Source organism: Canis lupus, chromosome 13 (genome assembly GCF_011100685.1).
Source record: "Canis lupus familiaris isolate Mischka breed German Shepherd chromosome 13, alternate assembly UU_Cfam_GSD_1.0, whole genome shotgun sequence".
Classification (NCBI taxonomy): domain Eukaryota; kingdom Metazoa; phylum Chordata; class Mammalia; order Carnivora; family Canidae; genus Canis; species Canis lupus.
The window spans coordinates 61,660,559-61,684,630 of NC_049234.1; the positions used below are offsets into that span (position 1 = coordinate 61,660,559).

Sequence of the window (24,072 nt, forward strand, 5' to 3'; positions counted from 1 at the left end):
CTTTGTTTTGTTTTATGCCTCAGCTTCGGAGCCATGGGAGATCTTTCTTTGCTCAACTGCTCTGCCCTAGCCTTCAAAGGGAAGATGCCTTCAACTCTTCAGAGAGTGCTAGAATTCCACAAAGGGGTTTTCCTCCACTCTCTTGCCCTGCTTCCCATCTTAGGAAGATGACTTGTATTTGGTAGAGACTCTGTGTCTAAGGGGGGATTTCTCTCAGCTCTCTTATCAAACCTCCTGCCTTTTGTGTACAACCTGTGTACTTGGCGAAGCCCATGAGAAAGTTTGGTGGATGGATAAAGGCTCAGCCTAACGCCTAGGGCTCCTTGGAATTCTGATCTGTCACCCCAGTCTGCATGCAGCCATTAAACACTCATTGAATATTTGGCTTATTTTGCCCCACCTCCATCTGCATTGGGTTTATCTTCCATGTGCCACTCTGGCATGCATGAGGTAGCCATGGATTTCTTCTCTTTCATGAAGGTCTTGTAATTTTTAGAATTTATTTAAGTTTCTTTATATCTTCATCTCTCTGGTGGTTTTTTGAAAACTATGATTTTATGCCTTATCCAGCTTGGTTGGATAGTTTAGAAATGGCTCCTTTCTTTCTCTTTTTTCTTTTTCTTTTTCTTTCTTCTTTTCTTTTCTTTCTTTTCTTTCTTTCTTTCTTTCTTTCTTTCTTTCTTTCTTTCTTTCTTCCTTCCTTCCTTCCTTCCTTCCTTCCTCTCTTTCTTTTCTTTTCTTTTCTTTCTTTCTTTCTTTCTTTCTTTCTTTCTTTCTTTCTTTCTTTCTTTCTTTCTTTCTTTCTTTCTTCTTTCTTTCTTCTTTCCTTTTTATTTAAATTCCAGTTAGTCAACATACAATATAATATTGGTTTCAGATATATAATATAGTGATCCACCACTTCCATACAACACCCAGTGCTTATCACAAGTGCACTCCTTAATCCCAATCACCTGTTATTTAACCTATCCTCCCCTTCCACTTCCTCTCTGGTGACCATCATTTTGTTCTCTATAGTTAAGCGTCTGTTTCCTGCTTTCTCTCTGTCTCTTTCTCACCCCTGTTGCTTACTTGTTTTGTTTCTTAAATTCCACATACAAGTGAAATAATATGGTATTTGTTTTTCTATAACTGACTTATTTGGCTTAGCATAATACACTGTAGTTCCATCAATGTTGTCATAAATGGCAAGATTTCATCCTTTTTGATGGACAAGTAATACTCCATTATATATATGAAGCTCATCTTTATCCATTTGTCAGTCGATGGATACTTGGACTGTTTCCATTAACTTGCCTATTATAGATAATGCTGTAATAAATATTGGGGTGCATGTGTCCCTTTGAATTAGTATTTTTGTATTCTTTGGATAAATACCTAGTAAGATAATTGCTGAATTGTAGCATAGTTCTATTTTTAACTTTGTGAGAAACCTCCATAGTGTTTTCCAGAGTCACTGCGCCAGTTCGCATGCCCACCAGTAGTGCAAGAGATTTGCCTTTCTCTACATCCTCGCCAACATTTGTTGTTTCTGGAGTTGTTAATTTTGGCCATTCTGACAGGTGTGAGTGATACTTAATTGTGGTTTTGATTTATATTTCCCTGATGCTGAGCGATATTGAGCATCTTTTCATATGTCTGTTGGCCATCGTATGTCTTCTTTGGAAAAATGTCTATTCATGTCTTTTGCCCATTTTTAAATTGAATTATTTGTTTTTGAGGTGTGAATTTGATAAGTTCTTTATAGATTTTGGATACTAACCCTTTATCAGGTATATCATTTGCAAATATCTTCTCCCATTTTGTCAGTTGCCTTTTAGTTTTGTTGATGTTTCCTTCACTGTGCAGGAATTTTTTATCTTGATGGGGTCCCAAAAGTTTACTTTTGCTTTTGTTTCCCTTGTCTCAGGAGACATACATATCTAGATAGAAGTTGCTATGGCCAATGTCAAAGAGTTGCTATGGCCTGTGTTCTCTATGATTTTGATGGTTTCCTGTCTTACATTTGGGTCTTTAATCCATTTTGAATTTATTTTTGTGTATGGTCTGAGAAAGTGGTCACTTTCTATGTCTTAATCACAAGTAGAACAACCAATTAGTTTTGATATTTCACAATAACACATACAATTATAGACAACCGCAGCTCAAATGTGTTCTTTAGATCGTAAAGTAAGATTGTGGATTACTGCAAATCTGGCCTACTTACTGCAGGGAAAGAAAAACCTGAATGAGTACATTAACCACTTAACCTTGAGACTTTTATTTATAGCATTACCTTCATTTGTATATATTTTAAAAGGCATATATTTTACTAGTTGATACCTAAGGAGAGCAATATAGAATCTTTCATTTTTATTTATTTTATTTTTTTGCTTATTATGTTACCCATTGAAGCATATCATGTCTACATGGAGATGCTGTTAATCATGGAACAAAGAACTATTATAGTCTCATAAATTCTGCTTGGCAGTCAGACATGGAAGCAAAAGTGCTTTGATTTGATGTACCTTCAGGGTGATTTTAGGAGTAAGCATTCATTTTCATGGGAAATAGAATGTCATATTAATCTTCTTGTGCATAACATCTTTGTGATTTTCTCTCACCAAGAAAGTCAAGTGTCATTCTGTCCTTAAATCCCCTTGAATATAACATGTTCCTACTTTTAAAAATATTATAGAAAATTTAAAACATGCAGTAAAATATGGAGAATAGTACAGTGAAACCCCATACACACATCACCTAGTTTCAAGGACTATCCACAGTCTGTTCATCCTCTCTCACATACATATCCCCCACTTTTGTCTTTGGGAGGATGCTGTAGAATTTTAAATTTTAAAATTCATTTGTCAGTATACCTTATCTTTTAAGATTTACAAACAACTCCATTCAAAGTAAACAAAATAATTCTCTAGAAAATGACATCCAGCAATATAGATTGACCTCTCTTTTTCTTGAGATTGACCACAGTTAAGATCCTTCACATCTTGGTCCCATTTCTCTTACACCATTTTTTTTTACTGCTCATTTGTACAATCGATCTGTTTTGGCTCACCTCGTCCACTCACTGCTAGTTTCTGCACATGGTGAACATCCAATAAATTTTGAAAGGACTTACCAGATAAGTGAAGGAAGCATTGTATATACCTGAATCAGCATCTTTGCTCATCTTCCTGTGTAATGCTCTATGTCTTTGTTTGTGCCAGTGCAGAAAAAAATATATATCCAAAGCTTTCACTTTTTTTTAAAAAGATTTTATTTATTTATTCATGAGAGAGTGAGAGAGAGAGAGAGAGAGAGGAAAGAGAGGCAGAGGGAGAAGCAGGCTCCATGCAGGGAGGCCGATGTGGGACTCCATCCTGGGACTATCACGTCCTGGGTTGAAGGCAGGTGCTAAACTGCTGAGCCACCCAGGGATCCTCAGCTTCTCACTTTTATTTCCTTTTCTACTCACTTTTGTTACCCTCTCTGTCATTCTTTTTTAGTTTTGTTCTCCTGCCACTCTTCTTTCTACACTTTGGAATATGAGTGTTCTACAAGAACCTTGTTCTACAAGCCTCTTTCAAGGCTTAGCTTAAATTTTGTTTTCTCTATGCTAAATGAAACCGATCAGTCCTTTTTCTAATCTACTGATCTCTGTACCATTCATTTAGACAGTTCGTTTACTGCCTTGCATTATTAATTACTATTTAAGTGGACATATTTTATTTCTCCAAGGAAACTTTTAAAAATTGTTTTATTCTTCTTTATTGCTCCCTTAACACTGTCTCAGTTCCTTTATTTAATCAGGACCTAGTGTATTTTCTGTTTTCTTTTGGCCACATTTTCTATTTTCCACATGCTGCTGTTACTCAGAGTGGCCTATATCTAATTGAAATAGCAACTGCAGAGTTAGCAAACAAAACAAAACAAAACCAAGGGTCCCAGTTACATTTGAATTTCTGGTAAATATTGAACAATTATTTTAGTATAAATATGTCCTTTATATTGCATATACTATTTGCTTATACTAAAAATATTATTCACTGTTTATCTGAAATTCAGATATAACTAGGCATCCTATATTTTATTTGGCAACTTCATTTTATTTATCTTTTTAAATTTAAATTCAAGTTAGTTAGCATATAGTGTAGTATTGGTTTCAGGAGTAGAATTTAGTGATTCATCATTTACATATAACCTCCAGTGCTCATCCCAAGTATCTTCTTCAATGCCCATTGCCCATTTAGCCCATACCCTCACCCACCGCCCCTCCAGCAACTCCCAGTTTGTTTTAAGAGTCTCTTAAGGTCTGTCTCCCTCTATTTTTATCTTATTTTTCCTTCCCTTTCCCTATTCATCTATTTGTTTTCTTAAATTCTACATATGAATGAAATCATATATCTGCCTTTCTCTGACAGACTTATTTCGCTTAGCATAATACACTCTATTTCCATCCACATTTTTGCAAATAGCAAGATTTCATTCTTCTTGATGGTTAATATTCCATTACATGTATATGTGTGTATGTGTATATGTGTATATATGTATGTGTGTGTATATATGTGTGTATATATATATGTGTATATATTCATATATACACACCCTACCTCTTCTTTATCCATTCATCGATAGATGATAGATGGACATTTGGTCTCTTCCATAATATGGCTATTGTTGATAGTGCTACTATAAACTTTGGGGTGCAGGTGCCCCTTTGATTCAGCATTTTTGTATTTTTGGGGTAAATGCCTAGTAGCACAATTGTTAGGTAATAGGTAATATTTTTAACTTTTTGAGGAACCTCCATACTGTTCTCCGCAGTGGCTGCAGCAGTTTGCATTCCCACCAGCAGTGCAAAAGACCCCTCTCTCTACATCTCCTCACCAACATCTGTTGTTTCCTGAGTTGTTAATTTTAGCCATTCTGACAGGTGTGCGGTGGTAGCTCATTGTGATTTTGATCTGTATTTCCCTGATGCTGAGTGATGTTGAGCATCTTTTCATGTGTCTGTTAGCCATCTGGATGTCTTTGGAGAAGTATCTGTTTCTCTTCTGCCCATTTAAAAAAATATATTTTATTTATCTATTCCCGAGAGACACAGAGAGGCAGAGACACAGGCAGAAGGATCATACCCTGAGCTGAAGGCAGATGCTTAAGCACTGAGCCACCCATGTGTCCCATCTTCTGCCCATATTTTAATTGGGTTGGCTTGTCTTGTTTTTTGGTATTGAGTTGTGTAAGTTCTTTATATATTTTAGATACTAATCCTTTATCAGATATATCATTTGCAAATATCTTTTCCCACTCCATCCATCCTTTTAGTTTCCTTAATTGATTCCCTCACTATACAGAAGCTTTTTATCTTGATGAGGTCCCAGTAGTTCATTTTTACTTTTTTTACTTTTGTTTCCCTTTCCTCTGGAAACATGTCTAGCAAGAAATTGCTGTGGCCGAGGTCAAAGAGGTTGCTGCCTGTTTTCTCCCGTAGGATTTTGATGCTTTCCTGTCTTACATTTAGGTCTTTTGAATTTATTTTTGTGTATGGTGTAATAAAGTGGTCCAGTTTCATTCTTCTGCATGTTACTGTCTAGTTTTCTAAGCACTGTTTGTTGAAGAGACTTTTTTCCATTGGATATTCTTTACTGCTTTATTGAAGATTAGTTGACCATATGGTTGAGGGTCCATTTCGGGCTTCTCTACTCCAATCCAGTGATCTATGTGTCTGCTTTTGTGCCAGTACCACGCTGTCTTGATGATTACAGCTTTGTAGTACAGCTTGAAGTCTAGGATTATGATGCCACTGTTTTGCTTTTTGTTTTAAGTATTACTGTGACTATTAAATTATTTGTTCTACCTCTGTGAAAAATGCTGGTGTTATTTTTATAGGGATCGCATTGAATCTGTAGCTTGTTCGGGGTAATATGGACATTTTAACAATATTTGTTATTTCAAACTATGAGCATGGAATGCTTTTTCCATTTCTTTGTGTCCTTTTCAATTTCTTTCATAAGAGTTCTATAGTTTTTAGTGTACAGATCTTTTACCTCTTTGGTTAGGTTTTTTCTTAGGTATCTTATGGTTTTTGGTGCAATTATAAATGGGATTGATTCCTTGATTTCTCTTTCTACTGCTTCCTTACTATTGTATAAAAATGCAACAGATATCTGTATGTTGATTTTATATCCTATGACTTTGCTGAATTCATGTATTATTTTCTAGCTATTTTTTGGTGAACTCTTTTGGGCTTGAAATGTAAGGTATCAGGTTGTCTCCAAAGAGTGAAAGTTGGCTTCTTTGCCAGTTGGGATGCCTTGTATTTCTTTTTGTTGTCTGATTGCTGAGACTGGCACTTCTAGTACTATGTTGAACAACAGTGGTGAGAGTGGACATCCCTGTCATGTTCCTGACAGGGAAAAGCTCTCAGTTTTTCCCCATTGAGGATGATATTAGCTATGGGTCTTTTGTATATGGCCTTCATGATGTTGAGGTATGGTCCTTCTATCCCTACTTTTGTGAGTATTTTTATCAAGAATGGGTGCTGTATTTTGTCAAATGCTTTTTCTGCATCTTTTGAGAAGATCATATGGTTCTTTTTTTTTTTTTATTAATGTGGTGTATCATGTTAATTGATTGATGGATATTGGACCACCCCTGCAGCCCAGGAATAGATCCCACTTGATCATGGTGGAAAAATCCTTTTAGTCCTTTTAATGTACTGTTAATAATTTTTGCATTCATGTTCATCATGGATATTGGTCTGTAATTCTGTTTATTGGGGTCTTTGGTTTTGGAATCAAGGTAATGTTGGGCTCATAGTTTGGAAGTTTTCCTTCCATTTTTATTTTTTTGGAATAGCTTCAGAAGAATAGTTATTAATTCTTCTTTAAATGTTTGGTAGAATTCCCTGAGAATCCATTTAGCCTTGGACTCTTTGTTGGGAGACTTTTGATTACTGATTCAATATCTTTGCTGTAATAACTTCCTGTTTCTTTCCTGTTTTAGTTTTGGTAGTTTATGTGTTCCTAAGAATTATCCATTTCTTCCAGATTGCCTAATTTGTTCACATATATTTTTTAATAATAGTCTCTTATAATTGTTTGTATTTCTTCAGTGTTGGTTGTGATCTCTCCCTTTCATTCATGATTTTATGTATTTGTGTCCTCTCTCTTTTCTTTTTGATAAGGCTGGCTAGGGGTTTATCAATTTTGCTAATTCTTTCAAAGAACCAGTTCTAGTTTTGTTGATTTGTTCTACTTTTTAAAATTTCTGCATCATTTATTTCTGCTCTAATCTTAATTATGTCCCTTCTTCTGCTGATTTTAGGCTTTATTTTCTATTTGTTGTTCTTTTTCCAGGTCCTTTAGGTGTAAGGTTAGGTTGTGTACTTGAGGCTTTTCCTGCTTCTTGAGGAAGGTCTGCATTGCTATATATGTCCCTCTCATGACTGCCTTTGCTGCAACCCAAAGGTTTTGGACTGTCATGTTTTCATTTTCATTTGCTTCCATGTATTTTTTTTTTACTTTAATTTTCTGGTTAACCCATTCATTCTTTAGTAGGAATTTTTTTTTTAGATCTTATTTATTTATTTATTTATTTATTTATTTATTTATTTATTGGGGTGGGGGGGATGAAAGAACAAGCACATGAGCCAAGGGAGAGTGGTGGGGAGGGCAGAGAGAGAGGGTGAAGCAGGCATGGGGCTTGATCCCAGGACCCTGAGATCATGAACTGAGCTGAAAGCAGATGCTTAATTGACTGAGCCATCTAGGTGCCCCTAGCAGGATGTTCTTTAACCTCCATGTATTTGTGGTTTTTGCAATTTTTTTCTTGTGGTTGACTTCCAGGTTTCATAGCACTGTGGTCTGGTAATGTTTGATATGATCTCAGTCTTTTTGTACTTGTTGTTTTTTTTTTAAGATTTTATTTATTTATTCATGAGACAGAGAGAGAGAGAGAGAGAGAGAGAGGGAGAGGCAGAGACACAGGCAGAGGGAGAAGCAAGCTCTCTGGAAGGACCCCGATTCGGGACTTGATCCTGGATCCTGGGGTCACGCCCTGAGCCAAAGGCAGACGCTCAACCACTGAGGCAGCCAGGTGTCCCTTTGTACTTGTTGAGACCTGATTTGTGACCCAGTTTGTGATCTCTTCTGGAGAATATTCTATGTGCACTCGAAAAGAATGTGTGTTCTCCAGCTTTAGGATGAAATACTCTGATATATCTGTTAAGTCCATCTGGTTCAGTGTATCATTCAAAGGCCTTGTTTCCTTGTTGGTCTTCTGATTAGATGATCTGTGCATTGCTGTGAGTGAGGTGTTAACATTTCCTATTATCATTGTATTATTATCAATGAGTTTCTTTAAGCTTGTCATTAATCAATTTTTATATGTGGCCGCTCCCAAGTTGGCAGCATAAATATTTACAAGCTTTAGGTCTTCTTGTTGGATAGACCCCTTTATTATGATATAGTGCCTTCTTCATCTCTTATTACAGTCTTTGGTTTAAAATCTAGTTTGTCTGATGCAAGTGTGGCCACTCCAGCTTTCTTTTGATGTCTATTAGCGTGATAGATGGTTCTCCACCCACTCACTTTCAATTTAGAGGTGTCTTTGGGGGGTTAAAATGAGTCCCTTGTTAGCGGCATATCTATAGGTCTTGCTTTTTTATCTACTCTGATACCCTCTATCTTTTGTTTGGAACATTCAGTCCATTTACATTCAGAGTAATTATTGATAGATATGAATATAGCCATTGTACTACCTGTAAAGTTGCTGTTCCTGTAGATTTTCTCTGTTCCTTTCTAGTCTTTGTTTCTGTTGGTCTCTCTTTCCCACTTAAAGGGTCTCCTTTAATATTTCTTGCAGAGCTGGTTTAGTGTTCCCGAACTCCTTCAGTTTTTACTTGTCTTAGAAACTCTTTATCTCTCCTTCTGTTCTGAGTGATAGCCTTGCTCGATAAAGTATTCCTGGCTGCATATTTTCCCATTTAGCAGATTGAATACATCATGCCACTCCTTCTTGGCCTGCCAGCTCTGTGTGGACAGAGCTGTGTTTACCCTATAGTTAAGGACCTTTTGTCTCTAGCTGCTTTCAGAATTCTCTGTCTTTGTATTTTACAAGTTTCACTGTGATATGTTGTGGTGTTGACCTGTTTTTGTTGATCATGAGGGGGAGTTCTCTGTGCCTCTTGGACTTGAATGCCTCTTTCCTTCCCAGATTAGGGAAGTTGTCAGCTATAATTTGTTCAAATAAACCTTCTGCCCTGTATTCCCACTCTTTTTCTGGGATTCCTATGATATAAATTTTATTGTGCTTTGTGGAATCACTGAATTCCCTAGGTCTATATTCATGATCTAATAATTTTCTTTCCCTCTTCTTTCAGCTTCATTATTTTCCATAATTTTATCCTCTATATCACCTATTGATCCTCTACTTCTTTTTTTTTTGATCCTCTACTTTTTATTTTTTTATTTTTTATTTTATTTTATTTTTTTTCAAATGTCGTCGTAAGACAGGCTTTTCCTTCTGCTCTTATTTATTTATTTATTTATTTATTTATTTATTTATTTATGATAGTCCCAGAGAGAGAGAGAGAGAGAGAGAGAGAGAGGCAGAGACACAGGCAGAGGGAGAAGCAGGCTCCATGCACTGGGAGCCCGACGTGGGACTCGATCCCAGGTCTCCAGGATCGCGCCCTGGGCCAAAGGCAGGCGCTAAACCGCTGCGCCACCCAGGGATCCCCGATCCTCTACTTTTTAATCCTTGTGATTACATCTAGTGGATTTTGCTTCTCGATTATAGCTTGCTTTTTTTTTTTTTTTTTTTTTTTGCCTGAGTATTTTTTATCTCTGCCACCAGGGTTTCTCTGGTGTCTTTTATGCTTCTTTCAAGTCCATCTAGTAATCCTATAATTGTTGATCTAAATTCTTGTTCAGACATATTGCTTATATTTGTTTTGAGCGAATCCCAGACTGTGATTTCTTCTTGATCTCTCTTTTGGGAAAATGCCTCCATCCTGCCATTGTGTCTTGGTTACTGTCTTTTGCGTATTATGAAAGCTTGTTATGTTCTTGCTCCTGAGAGTAATACTCTATTAAGAAGGGGTCATACACTGTCCAGGGCCTGGCTCTTTAGGAAATATTTCTGGTGTATGCTGTGTACACTCTGCTCCTGTGTTTTGGCTGCTCTTTCCCACAGGTCAGTCCCTACAAAGTTCCTCCTCGCTTACATTGGGGAGTGTTTGTACCTTTAACTAGGTGTGCTTTGATTTGTTTGTTAAGATTACCCTTATTATTATTTTTTTTTTTAAAAAGGCTTGATCCAAGAAAAAAAGGAAAAAGAACAAAAAAGCAAACAGATGAGCAAAAAACTATAATCCTGACCAGAATGAATGAATGACTGAATAGAAAGAAAGAAAGAAAGAAAGAGAGAGAGAGAGAGAGAGAGAGAGAGAGAGAGAGAGAGAAAGAAAGAAAGAAAGAAAGATAGATAGATAGATAGATAGATAGATAGATAGATAGATAACCTGGTCCTGTTTTTATTAGAACTGAAGCTGACACTTTGGAACACTTATGATCAGTGGACTTGGTACATGCAGTGGCTGAGTTGGTCCTCTGGGAGGGAGGCCCACAGCATGGGTTCACAGTCAGACCTGCCCTGGTAAAGATGTTCCTGCTGGGCGCAGGGCAGGCAGAATTTGGTATAGAAGAGACTCTAGCCTCCTCTGGAGCTGCTGTTTTTCTCTCTGAAGTCCGACCGTGCTGCTTGGGGGAGTGTGCTGGTGGAAGAGGGCATCGCCTTGCCTTGCCCTCTTGACTATGCTGGTTGGGGAGGGAAACCTGTGGCTGCTGCTGTTCAGGAGGCTTTCACAGAAAAGCAAACAGTCAAGGCATGGACTACTCTTCTGCCCTGGAAGATAGCTTCATAGTGATGTGCCCAGCACTGTTCTGTCCCAGGAAAGCAGTCACATGGCACGCCACACACACACACACACACACACACACACACACACACACACACACACACACAGTGGCTGGAGTCAATGATGACAATCAGTGAAAAGCTGGGACTGGGTTATCTGCCCTCTGTGTGCACCTCTGTCCCCTGCTATTGAATGGCCACTCAGAGGCTCCCAGCAGGCCTTTTGTCCCCGGAGAAGCAATATACCCTGTTCCACATGTACTTCAGGAAGGTGATCTATCTCTCCCAGGGCGACCCAGGGGATCCCGTCACCACAGCATGCGCTGCTCTCTCTCCTGCTCTCTCCTCTCTCCCTGACTTCACTCTATGAGAAGCACTCCCTCCCTTTTGCAACACTGAAGCTTTTCTCTCCATTCACATCTCCGGACCTCACACGTTCTCTCCATCCAACTGCGCAGATTCTTTTCTGAATCCTCGGATAGACTTCTTAGTTGTTCACACTGTTTTGATGTTGCTCTAGCTGTGTTCAAGGGACCAGGCAAGCCTAGGGTCCCCCAACTACTCTGCCATCTTAACTCCTCCCTTTTTGGCAACTTTCAATTTAAAGTTTATTTTATTTCAATTTTGTTCTCCAGATAAATAGGGTAGATAAATTGGTAGGCATCTTCCTTGAATATATTAAACAGTTGGATCTTGATGAATGATTTCAGTTAACTAAAATTTCTTTGGGAGCCTGATGTATCATAAATTGAACCCTGCCTCTGTCTTGGTCTGTTCTTCTTTCCTTTTTTTTTTTTTTTCCAGTCTCACACAGTCCCTTTGGTCTGCATACCCTATACTTCTGTTACTTCTTGCCTTTACCCATCTCTGGTACAAAGAGTTACCAAAGCCCTAGTCAGTCTCTCTCTCACTTAATCTTTCATTTTCCTTTCCCCATTCTTTTTTTTTCCAGCATGCCCTCCTTCCTTCCATTCCCATAGCTGGGTTCTTTCTTATCCATACATAAACACTGTAGAAGTCTTCATCAGCCCTAAAGAACTTGCCTTGATCTTGTAGTGCTCACAAGCTATAGCCTATTTACTCTCCTGTTTCTTGAAAAAATAGTCTGGGATTACTTTTTCAATTTTTTCATCTCACTTCTCAACTCAGTTCTCTCCTTTGAATCTCCCTCCAGTGTTCAACATTAGGAGTTTTCAGTTAGTTATGAACATGTTAAATTTGAGGAAAAAAAACAACGGATTTTACTGTCTTCATCCTTAATCATCTTTGCAACACTAGACTCTCTCCTCTTTCCTCCACATAGGACCCTTTCCTCCTCCCTTGACTTTCAACATTCTCGTGTACCTTTCCTTTTACACAGTATTCTTATAGCATTTTTATAATCTTTTGAGATATCTCCCTTTATGTTGGTACCTTAGATGTTTTACACTCTTCTCCTTCCTCTAAGTTGATGTCTTCAAACCTGACATCTCTTCTAGATCCAGGTCTCCAGACCCATTAGACATCTCTCTGTGCAGAAGAACCACAGTGTTCTTGCAATGGAAAGTTACAAGCGTCATGAGAAATAGAGATAACATGCTCTGAGAGTTCTGACAGAGGAGACTTCTGAAATTACGTTCCCTCTTGTTTTGTTCTTAAACTTTTGATGTAAGCAGTAAATTGTGATGTATATAATTCTGCATGGGAAATAAAGATCAAAGCCATAGGCGGGTAGGGATCACATATAAAGAATAAAGGACAAAAGCTGTAAGACAAAAGCCTCCTGAATGAAGCTCAGGGAAGAAAATGGCTTGTGTAAGTGGTTATGGGTAAGATGTAGTCCTATTTGGGATGTTGTTTTTTTTAAATTTTAGGATACTGAGGTGGCTCAGTTGGTTAAGTGTCTGCCTTTGGCTTAGGCCATGATCCCGGGGTAGTGAAATTGAGGCCCACATTGGTCTCTGATCAGCAGGGAGTCTGCTTCTCTCTCTCCCTCATCCCCCCCACCTTTGCTCATGCTCTCTCTTCCTCTCTCTCTCAAATAAATAAATGAAAAATTTTAAAACTTTATAAAAAGGTTTTATTTATTTATTCATGAGAGATGCAGAGAAAGAGAGGCAGAGGCATAGGCAGAGGGAGGAGCAGGCTCTCGGCGAGGAGCCTGATGCAGGACTCAATCCCAGAACCCCAGGATCATGACCTGAGTGGAGGTAGACATTCAACCAGTAAGCTACCAAAGTGCTCCGATAAATAAATTTAAAAAAAAATTTTATTTTTAAGCAATCTTTGCACCCAGCATGGGGCTCAAACCTACATCCCTGAGATCAAGAGTCACATCTTCTATCAACCGAGCCAACCAGGCACCCCTAGTTTTGGATGCGTTTTGAGATCATTTTTGCCATAATGTGACATGTGAGAAAGAGAGGAATTAACAATGACTTCAAGGTTTTCTGTTTTTAGAATCTAAAAGGATGAAGTTGCTATTAACAGATATGGGCAGGGTCCTAGGGGGATGGGATTTAAAGAGGGATTAGAAATTAGTTTTCAACATGTTAAATTTAAAATGCCCCTGAGGATTCAAACAGGATGTAGTTTACCAAGAAGTAGTTATAAAACAATGAATCTTTCCTTGATTTGGAGAACATTTGCTGATGAGTTGAAAATCATTGTTAGTCTTGGGATCGTGAATTTGCTCTCAGAGTAAGTGAGTGTGGTTGACATACAAAGAGAATGTCTATTATGAGGATGGGATAATCTCACTTATAACAGCACCAGAGCAGTACTTTTAAAGCTTCTTTGCATCATTGCTTCCTTTGAGATTCTAATGACATCTGTGGTTGCTTTTCCCAGAGACATACTCACGCACACAACGTCTTACATGATATTTCAGGGGATCAGGGATTTCTTTTTTCAGGTCACTTAACATCTATGCTGGATACGTCCAACGCAATATTGCCCTCTTTTAGAAGCCCGTGTTACTTGACTGTACATTTTCCACCATAACTTACTGAGTGGGATCAGAGTGGTTTGCGTGTGTACAGGAGAGTACTCTTCTGTATTGTGATAATAGTAACCTTCATAGTACTCTTTCATCAGACTCCCTGCTGATCAGAGACCAATGTGGGCCTCAATTTCACTACCCCGGGATCATGGCCTAAGCCAAAGGCAGACACTTAACCAACTGAGCCACCTCAGTGTCCTAAAATTAAAAAAAAAAAAAAAAAAAACCAACATCCCAAATAGGACTATATCTTACCCATAACCACTTATACAAGCCATTTTCTTCCCTGAGCTTCATTCAGGAGGCTTTTGTCTTACAGCTTTTTTGGTGATATGAATGTTGCCTGAAGTCCTAAGGAGTAAATCTTCACTGATATCTGCTTATATGGAATAATAACACAGAAATAACACAAGTAATATGGGTACCTGGGTGGTTCAGTTGGTTGAGCGTATACCTTTGGCTCAGGTTATGATCTTAGAGTCCTGGAATGGAGCCCTGCATCAGGCTTCCTGCTCAGCAGGGAGTCTGCTTCTCTCTCTTTCCCTCTGCCCCTCCCCACTACTCATTCTCTTTCTCTCAAATAAATAAATAAAATCTTTTAAAAATTTTTTAAAGATTTAAATTTTAAATTTGAAAGACTTAATTTAAAATAATTTTAAAGATTTTATAGATCTTCAGTGATACTTAAATAGAACTATTTATTCGCTAGAGTTAAACTTATGGGAGTGGGAAACTATATACACACACACACACACACACACACACACACACACACATATCCTGAGATGTCTGTGCATGATGCCTAAAGCTTTTATACTAAAGTCCTTATATAGTTTGGAGACTAACTTGTCTATATGATGATTCAAAGAATTATTTAGGCTTACAAAATAGTGATATTGGCATATTAAGTTGATGTAAATGAGAAAACATATCTATCATTTTTATGTACACATGTATTGTTTTTTGCCTCATCCTCAATCTTTGTCAGAAAATCAATAAAGATTGCCTGTTGGGATTGTCTTAACACAGCTTACTTGTTTGTGTTATAAAGAAGAAATCTGTTGATATTAAAGTGCTAAAGTGATATTATGGTAAATTTTTGCTGATCTTAAAGAAATCTGTTGCCTATCATGACCTCTAAACTTTAAATGTGTTCTGCTAAAAACATCCAAATGCAGAAATCTGAAAGACAAGATGAGACATGATTAATTACCTCTCAGAAGAAGAGTCTGATAAAAGAATAATTATGTAATTCAGCTGTTTATAAGTTGAAGCTTAATACTGAAAAAAAAGATTTCAGGGAACGATCCAGGTTTTAGTTTTTTTATTGACTTATGTAAGCACTTTACCTATTGAGCTCTATAAAAATATGAACTTTTTCTGGTCAGAGATTCTTCTTTTACATGTGTGATCTTTTATGACCAGGTTACTTATATCACAAAAATTCATTGAATAGTAAAGGATATTGATGATGTGTTTGGTGTGAGGTAGAACTAACTCTTGCCCCAAAGGACAGGAGAAATTTATCTTTCCATATTTATTTGCCAGGTATTCTCAAGTAACTCTCCTGTTAGCACATGACATACTCATTAGCCCTGGACCAAAGAGGAAGTCCAAGACCACGGCAATGGCAGATTCAGTGTCTGATGAGGACCCAGTTCCTAGTTCATAGACATCCTTCTTCTCATTGTATCTTCATATGGTAGATGAGACAAAGCAGCTCTCTGGGGTCTGTTTTATACAGGCCTGAATCTCATTCATGAAGGTTCCTTTCTCATGACCAAATCACCTCCCAAATACCATCACACATGATTTCAAAACATTGAGGGGGAGTTTTAGTCAGCACCCCCATTAGTGTTGATCTGTACGTGGCTGCAAGAAGGCATAGCATTTTAGGTGAGGTAGCTCTTACGTGACTGAAGACGGTTCTGTAGAGAAGGAGGCAGGTATGAGCTGGCAGGGGCTTAAACTCTGAGCAGCTAGGGGATGAGTGCCCTGACCTCATCCACTATGTAAGCAGAAGAATTCTCCTGCATATTAGAAACAGAAAATAGGAACAGGAGTTAGCTGCTATAGAGATACTGACAAGGGGTGCTTGGGTGGCTCAGTTGGTTAAGTGTCTGCCTTCGGCTCGGGTCATGATTCCAGGATCCTGGGATCCAGCCCCACATCGGGCTCCTCGCTCAGCGGAGAGTCTGCTTCTCCCTCTCCCTCCCCTTCTCTCCCTACTTGTGTTCCATCTCTCTGTCAAATAAATATATAAAATCTTGGGGCCCTGGGTGGCTCGGCACTTAAGCGTCTGCCTTTGGCTTGGGACACGATCCTGGAGTCCTGCGATCAAGTCCCACATCGGGCTCCTGCTTGGAGCCTGCTTCTCCCTCTGCCTATGTCTGCTTCTCTCTGTGTGTGTCTCTCAGGAATAAATAAATAAAATCTTAAATAAATAAATAAATATATAAAATCTTAAAAAAAAAACAAGTATTTACAACATAGTAGTTCATGAGATAGAAGAATATTTGAAAATTGACTCATGAGCTTGAGCTCATATAATATAGGAATAGATTAGACATCCTCCACACAACTCCGTAGCCCATTACAGCATATTCCAATACTGGATACTCATGAAGCTGACCTGGAGTCAACAAGAACAAAAGCTGTATTTTATCAGGGTATGCAACTAAAACCATCAGCATTTTTATAGTTTAATTCCTTAAGCCACCAGTCTCTAGTTATTTAGAAAAGAAATAGCTCTTTTGTAAAAGTGCTGGGTAAATTCATGGTTAACCCAGTAAAACTTTGAGAGAGCATTCACCATAGGGCCATCAGCTTGAATCCAAAGAAGCTGTGCACTGCAAAGGAAGTAGTTTTTGAACAACAAAGGTGTTTCAGAGAGTCTCACATTTTGGATATTAGTGTGTCTCAGTTTACTCTCAGGAAGGGTGACAGGAAAGAACGACTTTGTGGTTTGCTTCTGTTGAACAAATGGATGATTGTAGGACTATAGATCAAACTAGGTAAGGGATTGCATCATTTTCATTGTATTTTCAATAATTGCTAGCCTCTGGCCTCCCTTACCTGTTATTGCATTAACACTTCATCAAGTTTCACCCTCCAGTAGTTACCTGCCAACTGTTCTACAGAGACTTTTAGCCTAATCCCTACATAACCCTTCAAATATCAAATACTGCTTTTGATGTATTGATGTTCTCTAGAAAAATTTTCATGTTTTTCTTTTTTAGTACCATAATGCTACCTTTGACTGGGCACTTTTGTCAACGAAGAAGTGTTTGAAATATGGAGGAAAGCTTGTGGGGAACAACTGTGATTTTGTTCCTGATATCACACTCATGTCTTTCATCCTCTTCTTGGGCACCTACACCTCATCTATGGCTCTGAAAAAATTTAAAACTAGCCGTTATTTTCCAACCACGGTAAGTACCTGAGCTTTAAATAACTTTCACTGAATTTATACTGTACCAACAATAATACAGTGTTACAGAATGAAAAAGTCACCTGTAATTCAGCTTTCACAATACAGTCTTGTGCATTTAAAAATTGATTTCCAGTCTTTGTCCATATGCGTATTATGTATTTTTAACCTAGTTGCAGTCGAGCTTTGAAAAGCCTTCCAAAGATTTTGCTCACATAATTCTGTCATAAAGTCTATCATAATTCTTATTGTACTGAGGGAAAAGGTGGGATGTATTCTAGCATCTACAAATGCATGAGTAAGAAAAAGACCCTTTAAATTCATAGTTTTAAAGTACATAAGCAAAAACTCTTCATATTAGCAAGGAGTTTTGATGTAGGATTTCTTATTCATGAGCTGTACTTTGGTAATTTAGTAGTTGAATTATGGGCTGTGGGAGTACACTTAAACTGTGTTGTTACACCGGTATTGGGATAAGATATGAGCGTCATCTGAGCCAAATTTTCCTTCCCATAATGATGAATGCCGTAGTAGAGAAAAACAGATAATTGAGCTGGGTTGTGCAGACATCCTGTCTCCCGTTAATATGCTTGGGTGAACGTGAAGTCAAAACTGTGGTTCATGGACAGACTACAAGATAAGACCAACATTTAGTTAATGGCATTTTGTTTTTTAAGCTGCAGAGTGAAACTAAGATAATCCTTTGCTTTGCAGTTCAATTCTCAGTGTTCAGGATGTTGATATTTCCCAGGTAATCTTGATTATACTTGATTTTTATCAATGAGCTGCTCTTTGCAGCTGGAATCTCATGAAATCTCTCCCCTTGTGTTTTGTTTTTGGAAAGATTTTAGTAGACATGAGATGCAGTTGCTGAAATACCTTTCTTTCAATTCCTATGGAATGAAACATAATATATCCAGTTTAACCTAGGATTTTTTTTTACTTTTTCTTGTAAAAATTTGGTTTTCTTATAAAATTGGAAATTAAGGGAAGTGTTAATAATTGTTTTTAGTCTGTTTGGGCTGCTATAACAAAATACCAAAAACTAGGTAGCTTGTAAACCACAGAAATTTATTTCTCATGGTTCTGGAGGCTGGGAAGTCCAGGACCAGGTACCAGCAAGGTTGGTTGAGGGCCCTCCTCCTGGCTCATAGCCAGTGCCTTTCACTGTGTCCAGTGTCCAATCATAGAGGAAGGGCTAGGGCTCTCCATGGGGTCTCTTTTATAAAATTATTAATCTTATTAATCTTCTTGGGGACGACTTCTTCCTTGCTACTGAGAATTTTCCTTCTTAGTTATTAATTCATTAGACCTCTCTCTCTCTCTCTCTCTCTCTCTCTCTCTTTCTGTCACACCTTGGGAATTATTACCCTTTTTATCTCTTCCACTTGCCAAAGCCTGAAATTATATAGACATAGCCGGTAAAAAGTAGAAAACTTGTGAAACAGATGTAAGTTGTAATTTGCAAAATAAACTTGTTTCAGCCTTAAGATAATAGAGATCATTTCAACTACCCATGTAGGCATCACCTTTTTCTTCCAGCGATAACTCCCAGATTGAAAACAAACTTAAAGGAATTTTCACTTTATAAGAGCACAAGCAGGTCATGTCTCAGGGTTGATAAATGCTGCTAAGAAAGTCGTGAGCATGTGAAGACAGAATAATGATAGCATTTCCAGTTATAATTCCTATGAAGAGGTTTCTTAGCATAGTTTACAGTTGTGTATAGCAACCATAAAATAAACAGGGAGGAGAAAACATATGTGACTGATTTCTAAGGAGCAATGTTGAGGTGTGTAGGCTTTCAGACCATTATTTCTCCTACTCACTTTATATTTACAACTAAATAATTGCAATACATACATAAATTCATATGTGCACGAGTAGTAAGAACATCTTTTTTTCTCTCTCATTTGCCAAAATATAGTTGGATTGAAACTCTCATTTAGAAAGGTGATCTCCATAGATAGAGAGCAATAGGTTTATAGATTCTTAGGCTTATGTATTATGTTCAAATAAAACGTGTATGCTTAAACACAGTAAATTGGACAGTCCTCGATTACTGTGACAACAATCAAGCCAATTGTCACTACTTCCTCTCTCACACAAACAATTGACATGAAACCACTAAAATCTTAAAATGCTAATGCTGGATGACAGTGCCCTTGTCATCCAAGATATCCTAAGATATCCTGTTTTCCTTTAGCCTGGCCAGCCATTTCTCTCTTGCACTCTCATTTCTTTTTTTTTTTTTTTTTTTTTTAATTTTTATTTATTTATGATAGAGAGAGAGAGAGAGAGGCAGAGACATAGGCAGAGGGAGAAGCAGGCTCCATGCACCGGGAGCCTGATGTGGGACTCGATCCCGGGTCTCCAGGATCGCGCCCTGGGCCAAAGGCAGGCGCCAAACCGCTGCGCCACCCAGGGATCCCCTGCACTCTCATTTCTAAACATTTGTATGTTAGTCAATTAAGACTGTAAACTGCTGGAGAACTGCTTTACTTCTATTTTATTCTTCACATCAATTAGCACAAGGCTGGACACAGACTAAGTAGTCCATACTGGATGACTAGTGGAGTGGAGTGAAGTAGGGATAAATGCTGCATTTGGTGGAAAAAGCACAGATGTGAGAACCTGGAGGCTGTAGATTGTAGTGCCAGCACTGCCATTAACTCACAGTGTGCCCTTTGATAGCTAACTGTGGACTTTCGTTCCTACACCCATAAAATGAGTGCTCAGCTAGAAGACAATTAACATCCTTTTGAGCTCTAGTGTTGTGTAATGTTAAAGAGAGTTTGCTGACTCCATCTCCTAAATTAAATGAATTCTCCATTTTAAGCTAGAGCTTATAGCAATGAACAGGACTTACAAATTTAAAAAAAATTAATTATTATCTCCATCTTTATGCAGGTCTGATTTAGCACTGCTACCAGCCTCTCACTGTGGATGAGCCACAGTTATTATATAGCAAATTCAACGTGTGGTTTTTCTTTCCACATTTGAACGTTCCTGTATTCTTTATCTCAGCTAATAATATCACCTACCCTCCCAATCACCCAAATCAAAATCTCAAATCATATTCGGTCTATCAGTCTATTCTCATCAGGAAACATTATACACTCAGATGGGGTGACTTGAGGGGTTTACCAAAAGCATTATTTATAGAAGTGCATTTAGGTTTAGGGGGCCCACAAGGGAGAGTGTAGTGTCCAGTGCTCATACTGTGGAGTTATTATTATCTATCCTTGGCCCAAAGGTGTCGCAAAGGGAGTGGTTTGCTGGAACCCAGAAGAGTCTCAACCAAAGGGTGGAAAACACTGTCCTGGCAGCTGCAGTGACCTTGGGCTGAGGGATGTAGCTAGCCTGATGCAGCGTCCCAGCTATGAGAATAAATACTTTGATCTCTCTTTTCCTTCTGATGGCCTTCCCAGGCTACTCCAGGCTAAACCCAGCTAGAGAGCAAGAGAACCTACTGCAAACCACACAGTCCGTCTCCCAAGGCAGGGAGCCTGGTGACAAGGAGTTCAAAATAGATCTGGTGTGACAAAAGATGATACTCATTGCAATTGCCTAAGTTTTGTTTTGTTTTTTAAACAAATTCAACTGGTCATGGTCCCCTCGGTTATCCTGCTCTAGTCTCTTTCCCTTATACTTAGACTTCTATTCCCCTAGTTTAGCCAGTCATTACCTTGGCCAAGACCAGGGTCAGTTATCCATTCTTCTCTCCCTGAGGAAGCTAGTTGTAATCCATCAGTGTGAGCACTTAAGGCAAAAGAGTTTGTTATCCTGTGTCTATCAGGAAGTTAATTTGTATATTGGGCACATCTAGAGAACCCTAATGCTGAGGGGAACACGAATGGAATACCAGTACTGCATTGCCTGTCTTCTTTGTGCTCTACATTCTTTTTAGAGGGGTGTATCAGACTGTTACCCCATACAGTTACTCGTCTGCTACATCAGCCTCAAGTCTTTAGTCAAAGGCTTTTGGCATCAAAGCTTTCTGTGGGAGCATCACAGCATCATCTGTGATCTTCTGTGGCAGATGGCTGGCTCAGGGTGTGGACATGAAATGTTCTTCCAGAGTGCCATACCAATGAGTGATCATATGCATGCAACAGAGATGCCATCTCTGCATATGTGCTGGTAAAATGAAAGCAGTGGCTTAGAGCAGAATTGTGATTAGTAGTAGATTGTGATTAGTAGTAGTAGAACTCATAAAGCCATATATCCTCTGAATTGGGCAAAATTTATTGATACTTTGATACATAGTCAAATATGGTGTGGCTGGCTGATGTACATATTTGGTATGAAAATGTCTCTCTTAAGGAACTACTTTATTTCCTCTTTTCCCTGCATTAGAATAAGTAACAGTTTTGACCCTCACATGAATTGATGTAATAGTAAGATTTTTTTTTTTTTTTCCCGAGAGGGGAGAGAAATAGAGGAGGGGCAGAAGGAGAGGAAGAGAGAGAATCTAAAGCAGGCTCCATGCCCTGCTGAGGTGGAGCTTAATCCATGACCTTGAGATCATGGCCTGAGCTGAAATCAAGAGTCGGACACTTAACTGACTGGACTACCCAGGCGCCCCGAGATTCTTTTTTAATATGCCTCCTGATTGTTATTGTCAGTTAAATAAATACCAGATAACATCAATAGCTGTGACACTTTCTACACTTTATTTAGATGACACTTGAGCAGAATGTTCTTTGATGTCCTTAAAAAAAAAAAAAACAGTATCCTATAATTAGTATATTCATTCCATATTGAAAAAATATTGTGACCCTAATGTGTGCTTGTTACAATACTGGGTGGTAGGGGTACAAAGACAGGTAATTCATAAACCTGGCCCCTAGTAGGAACTAAATATATATTGTTGAATAAGTTAGATTTCTGGGTTTTCAAATGTGTGTGACTCATTTTGATCCTTCTGCTCCATTCATGCTTACTATCTTCTGTGGAATCACACTTTGGTGCTTTCCTGTCACCTAAGTAAATTGATGGTGGTCTTTGAGGAACTGGCTATATGAATAAGAAAAAAGTATAGGGCTTCAGGAATTTTAGTGGAAATATAATGAGCATTATAGTTAGGTGATACATTTAGTCTTCATCCATGTGGAACACAGACTAGAATTCCACAATTTACTATATTTTTAACTCCATGACTTTTAGTTGACATTTTGGCCTGTGACAGTTCTATTAAAGTTAGATGTTTTTAGTTGATTAAAAAAAAAACCTTTATAAGAATCAGGTGACATCCTTTCTGTTTTCTTTTTCTCCCAGAAACTCTCTTGATGAATGGTAAAAACTATCAAACTAAAACAAATAATATATCCAAAAATTAGTAAAAAATAGGCATGTATTCTCTGTCCCATTCTAGTGTTAGTAATACTGGGTGACATTTAGCTGGCTTTTGCAGAAACAACAGACCACATCATGCCATTGAAGCTCATTCAGAAAATGGCTTTGTTGATAGTGAAAGGGAATCAGATTTTCAAATTCTTGTGTTATTTTGTACCAAGGAAAGTGATTTTCGAAGTCAAATTCGTTTTATCCAAAATTGATTTTCATATGTTTTTCTTAAGAGTGACAAGGGGATATTTGATTATAAGTACAACTCAACCTCTTAAACTTTTAAGAAAGATATAAATACTTCAATTCTTATAGATATATGACCAAAAAGGCAGTCAACCTAAATTGAGCCCTAAGAAAAATAAGGCTGGGAGCACAGATCTGCCAAGTGTTTTGTGAGCGCTTAAACGGTGCCACAGAAGCAATCTGTGGACAATAATTTTGATCCTGGTACTTTGTTGGTCCTAAACACTTTCACCTTACTTGCCCATCATAGAAAAGTCACCAGCGTTGAAATCCACTCATTAACACAAAATGGTCTCCTACTCAATTTTCAAATAGTCTTATTTATATATGTGACTTAATTCTTTGCACTGGGGGTTATTCTGTATGTTAGTAAATTGAACACCAATAAAATTTAATTTTTGTATCTTAGTATTATTATAAAACCAATTTTTAAGTCCTAGAACTTTTTTTTAGAGGTAATTTATTTATTTTAGAGATAGCACAGGTATTCAGTGGGGTGGGGGTAGGGGAGAGCCAGAGGGAGAGGGAGAACAAGAATCTCAAGCAGGCTCCCCATGGAGTGTGGAGCCTGAGCCAAGGCTCAGTCCCAGGACTCTGAGACCATGACCTGAGCTGAAGTCAAGAGTCAGATGCTTAATTGACTGAGCCACCCAGGAACCCCTGGCACCCTTTATTATAATATTTTCTGCGGGGATATATCAAGAAGACCCTATTTGAGGGCAAAGAAATTTTGATGATTGAGCCTTAGTCATTGCATTTCCGTGTTGGGCCTTTGAATACCATGTAGTCCGATACTGCCTCTTATTTCTGACAAGTGGTCATCTGTGGGCTGCTTGAATGCTTCCTAGGACAGGAACTCCTATCTCTGAGGGCATTCCTCATAGATACACAAATCTTCTCTGCCACACCCTCTGTCCATGGGGTCTGCCCTTGCCCTCAGAGGCTACACAGAACAAGTTTGTCTTTCTTGCCTGTGACAGATTTCACATATTTGAAAACAGTTTTCCCCACAACTTCTCAAGGGCTACCATTGTTTTTAATGCAGTGAGTTTTCTGGAATCCTATTCCTCTGGTACCCATCTCTGGATCAGCTCCAGATTTTCACTTTCTACTTAGAATATAATGTCCAGATTGAGACGCAGTATGTCCCATGTAATTTGATCATTTGCTT

At 38.2% G+C, this 24,072-nt stretch overlaps 1 protein-coding gene across 8 annotated transcripts in view; it reads left to right on the plus strand.

Moving 5' to 3' along the window:
- Positions 1-24,072, plus strand: part of SLC4A4 (solute carrier family 4 member 4) — a 343,382-nt gene that overhangs the window by 271,858 nt on the left and 47,452 nt on the right. For all 8 annotated transcript variants that reach the window (XM_038556290.1, XM_038556288.1, XM_038556289.1 and 5 more), the window contains one exon: positions 17,116-17,307. In XM_038556290.1, coding sequence (XP_038412218.1) covers positions 17,116-17,307 — 192 coding nt within the window. The remainder of the gene's footprint in view (positions 1-17,115; positions 17,308-24,072) is intronic.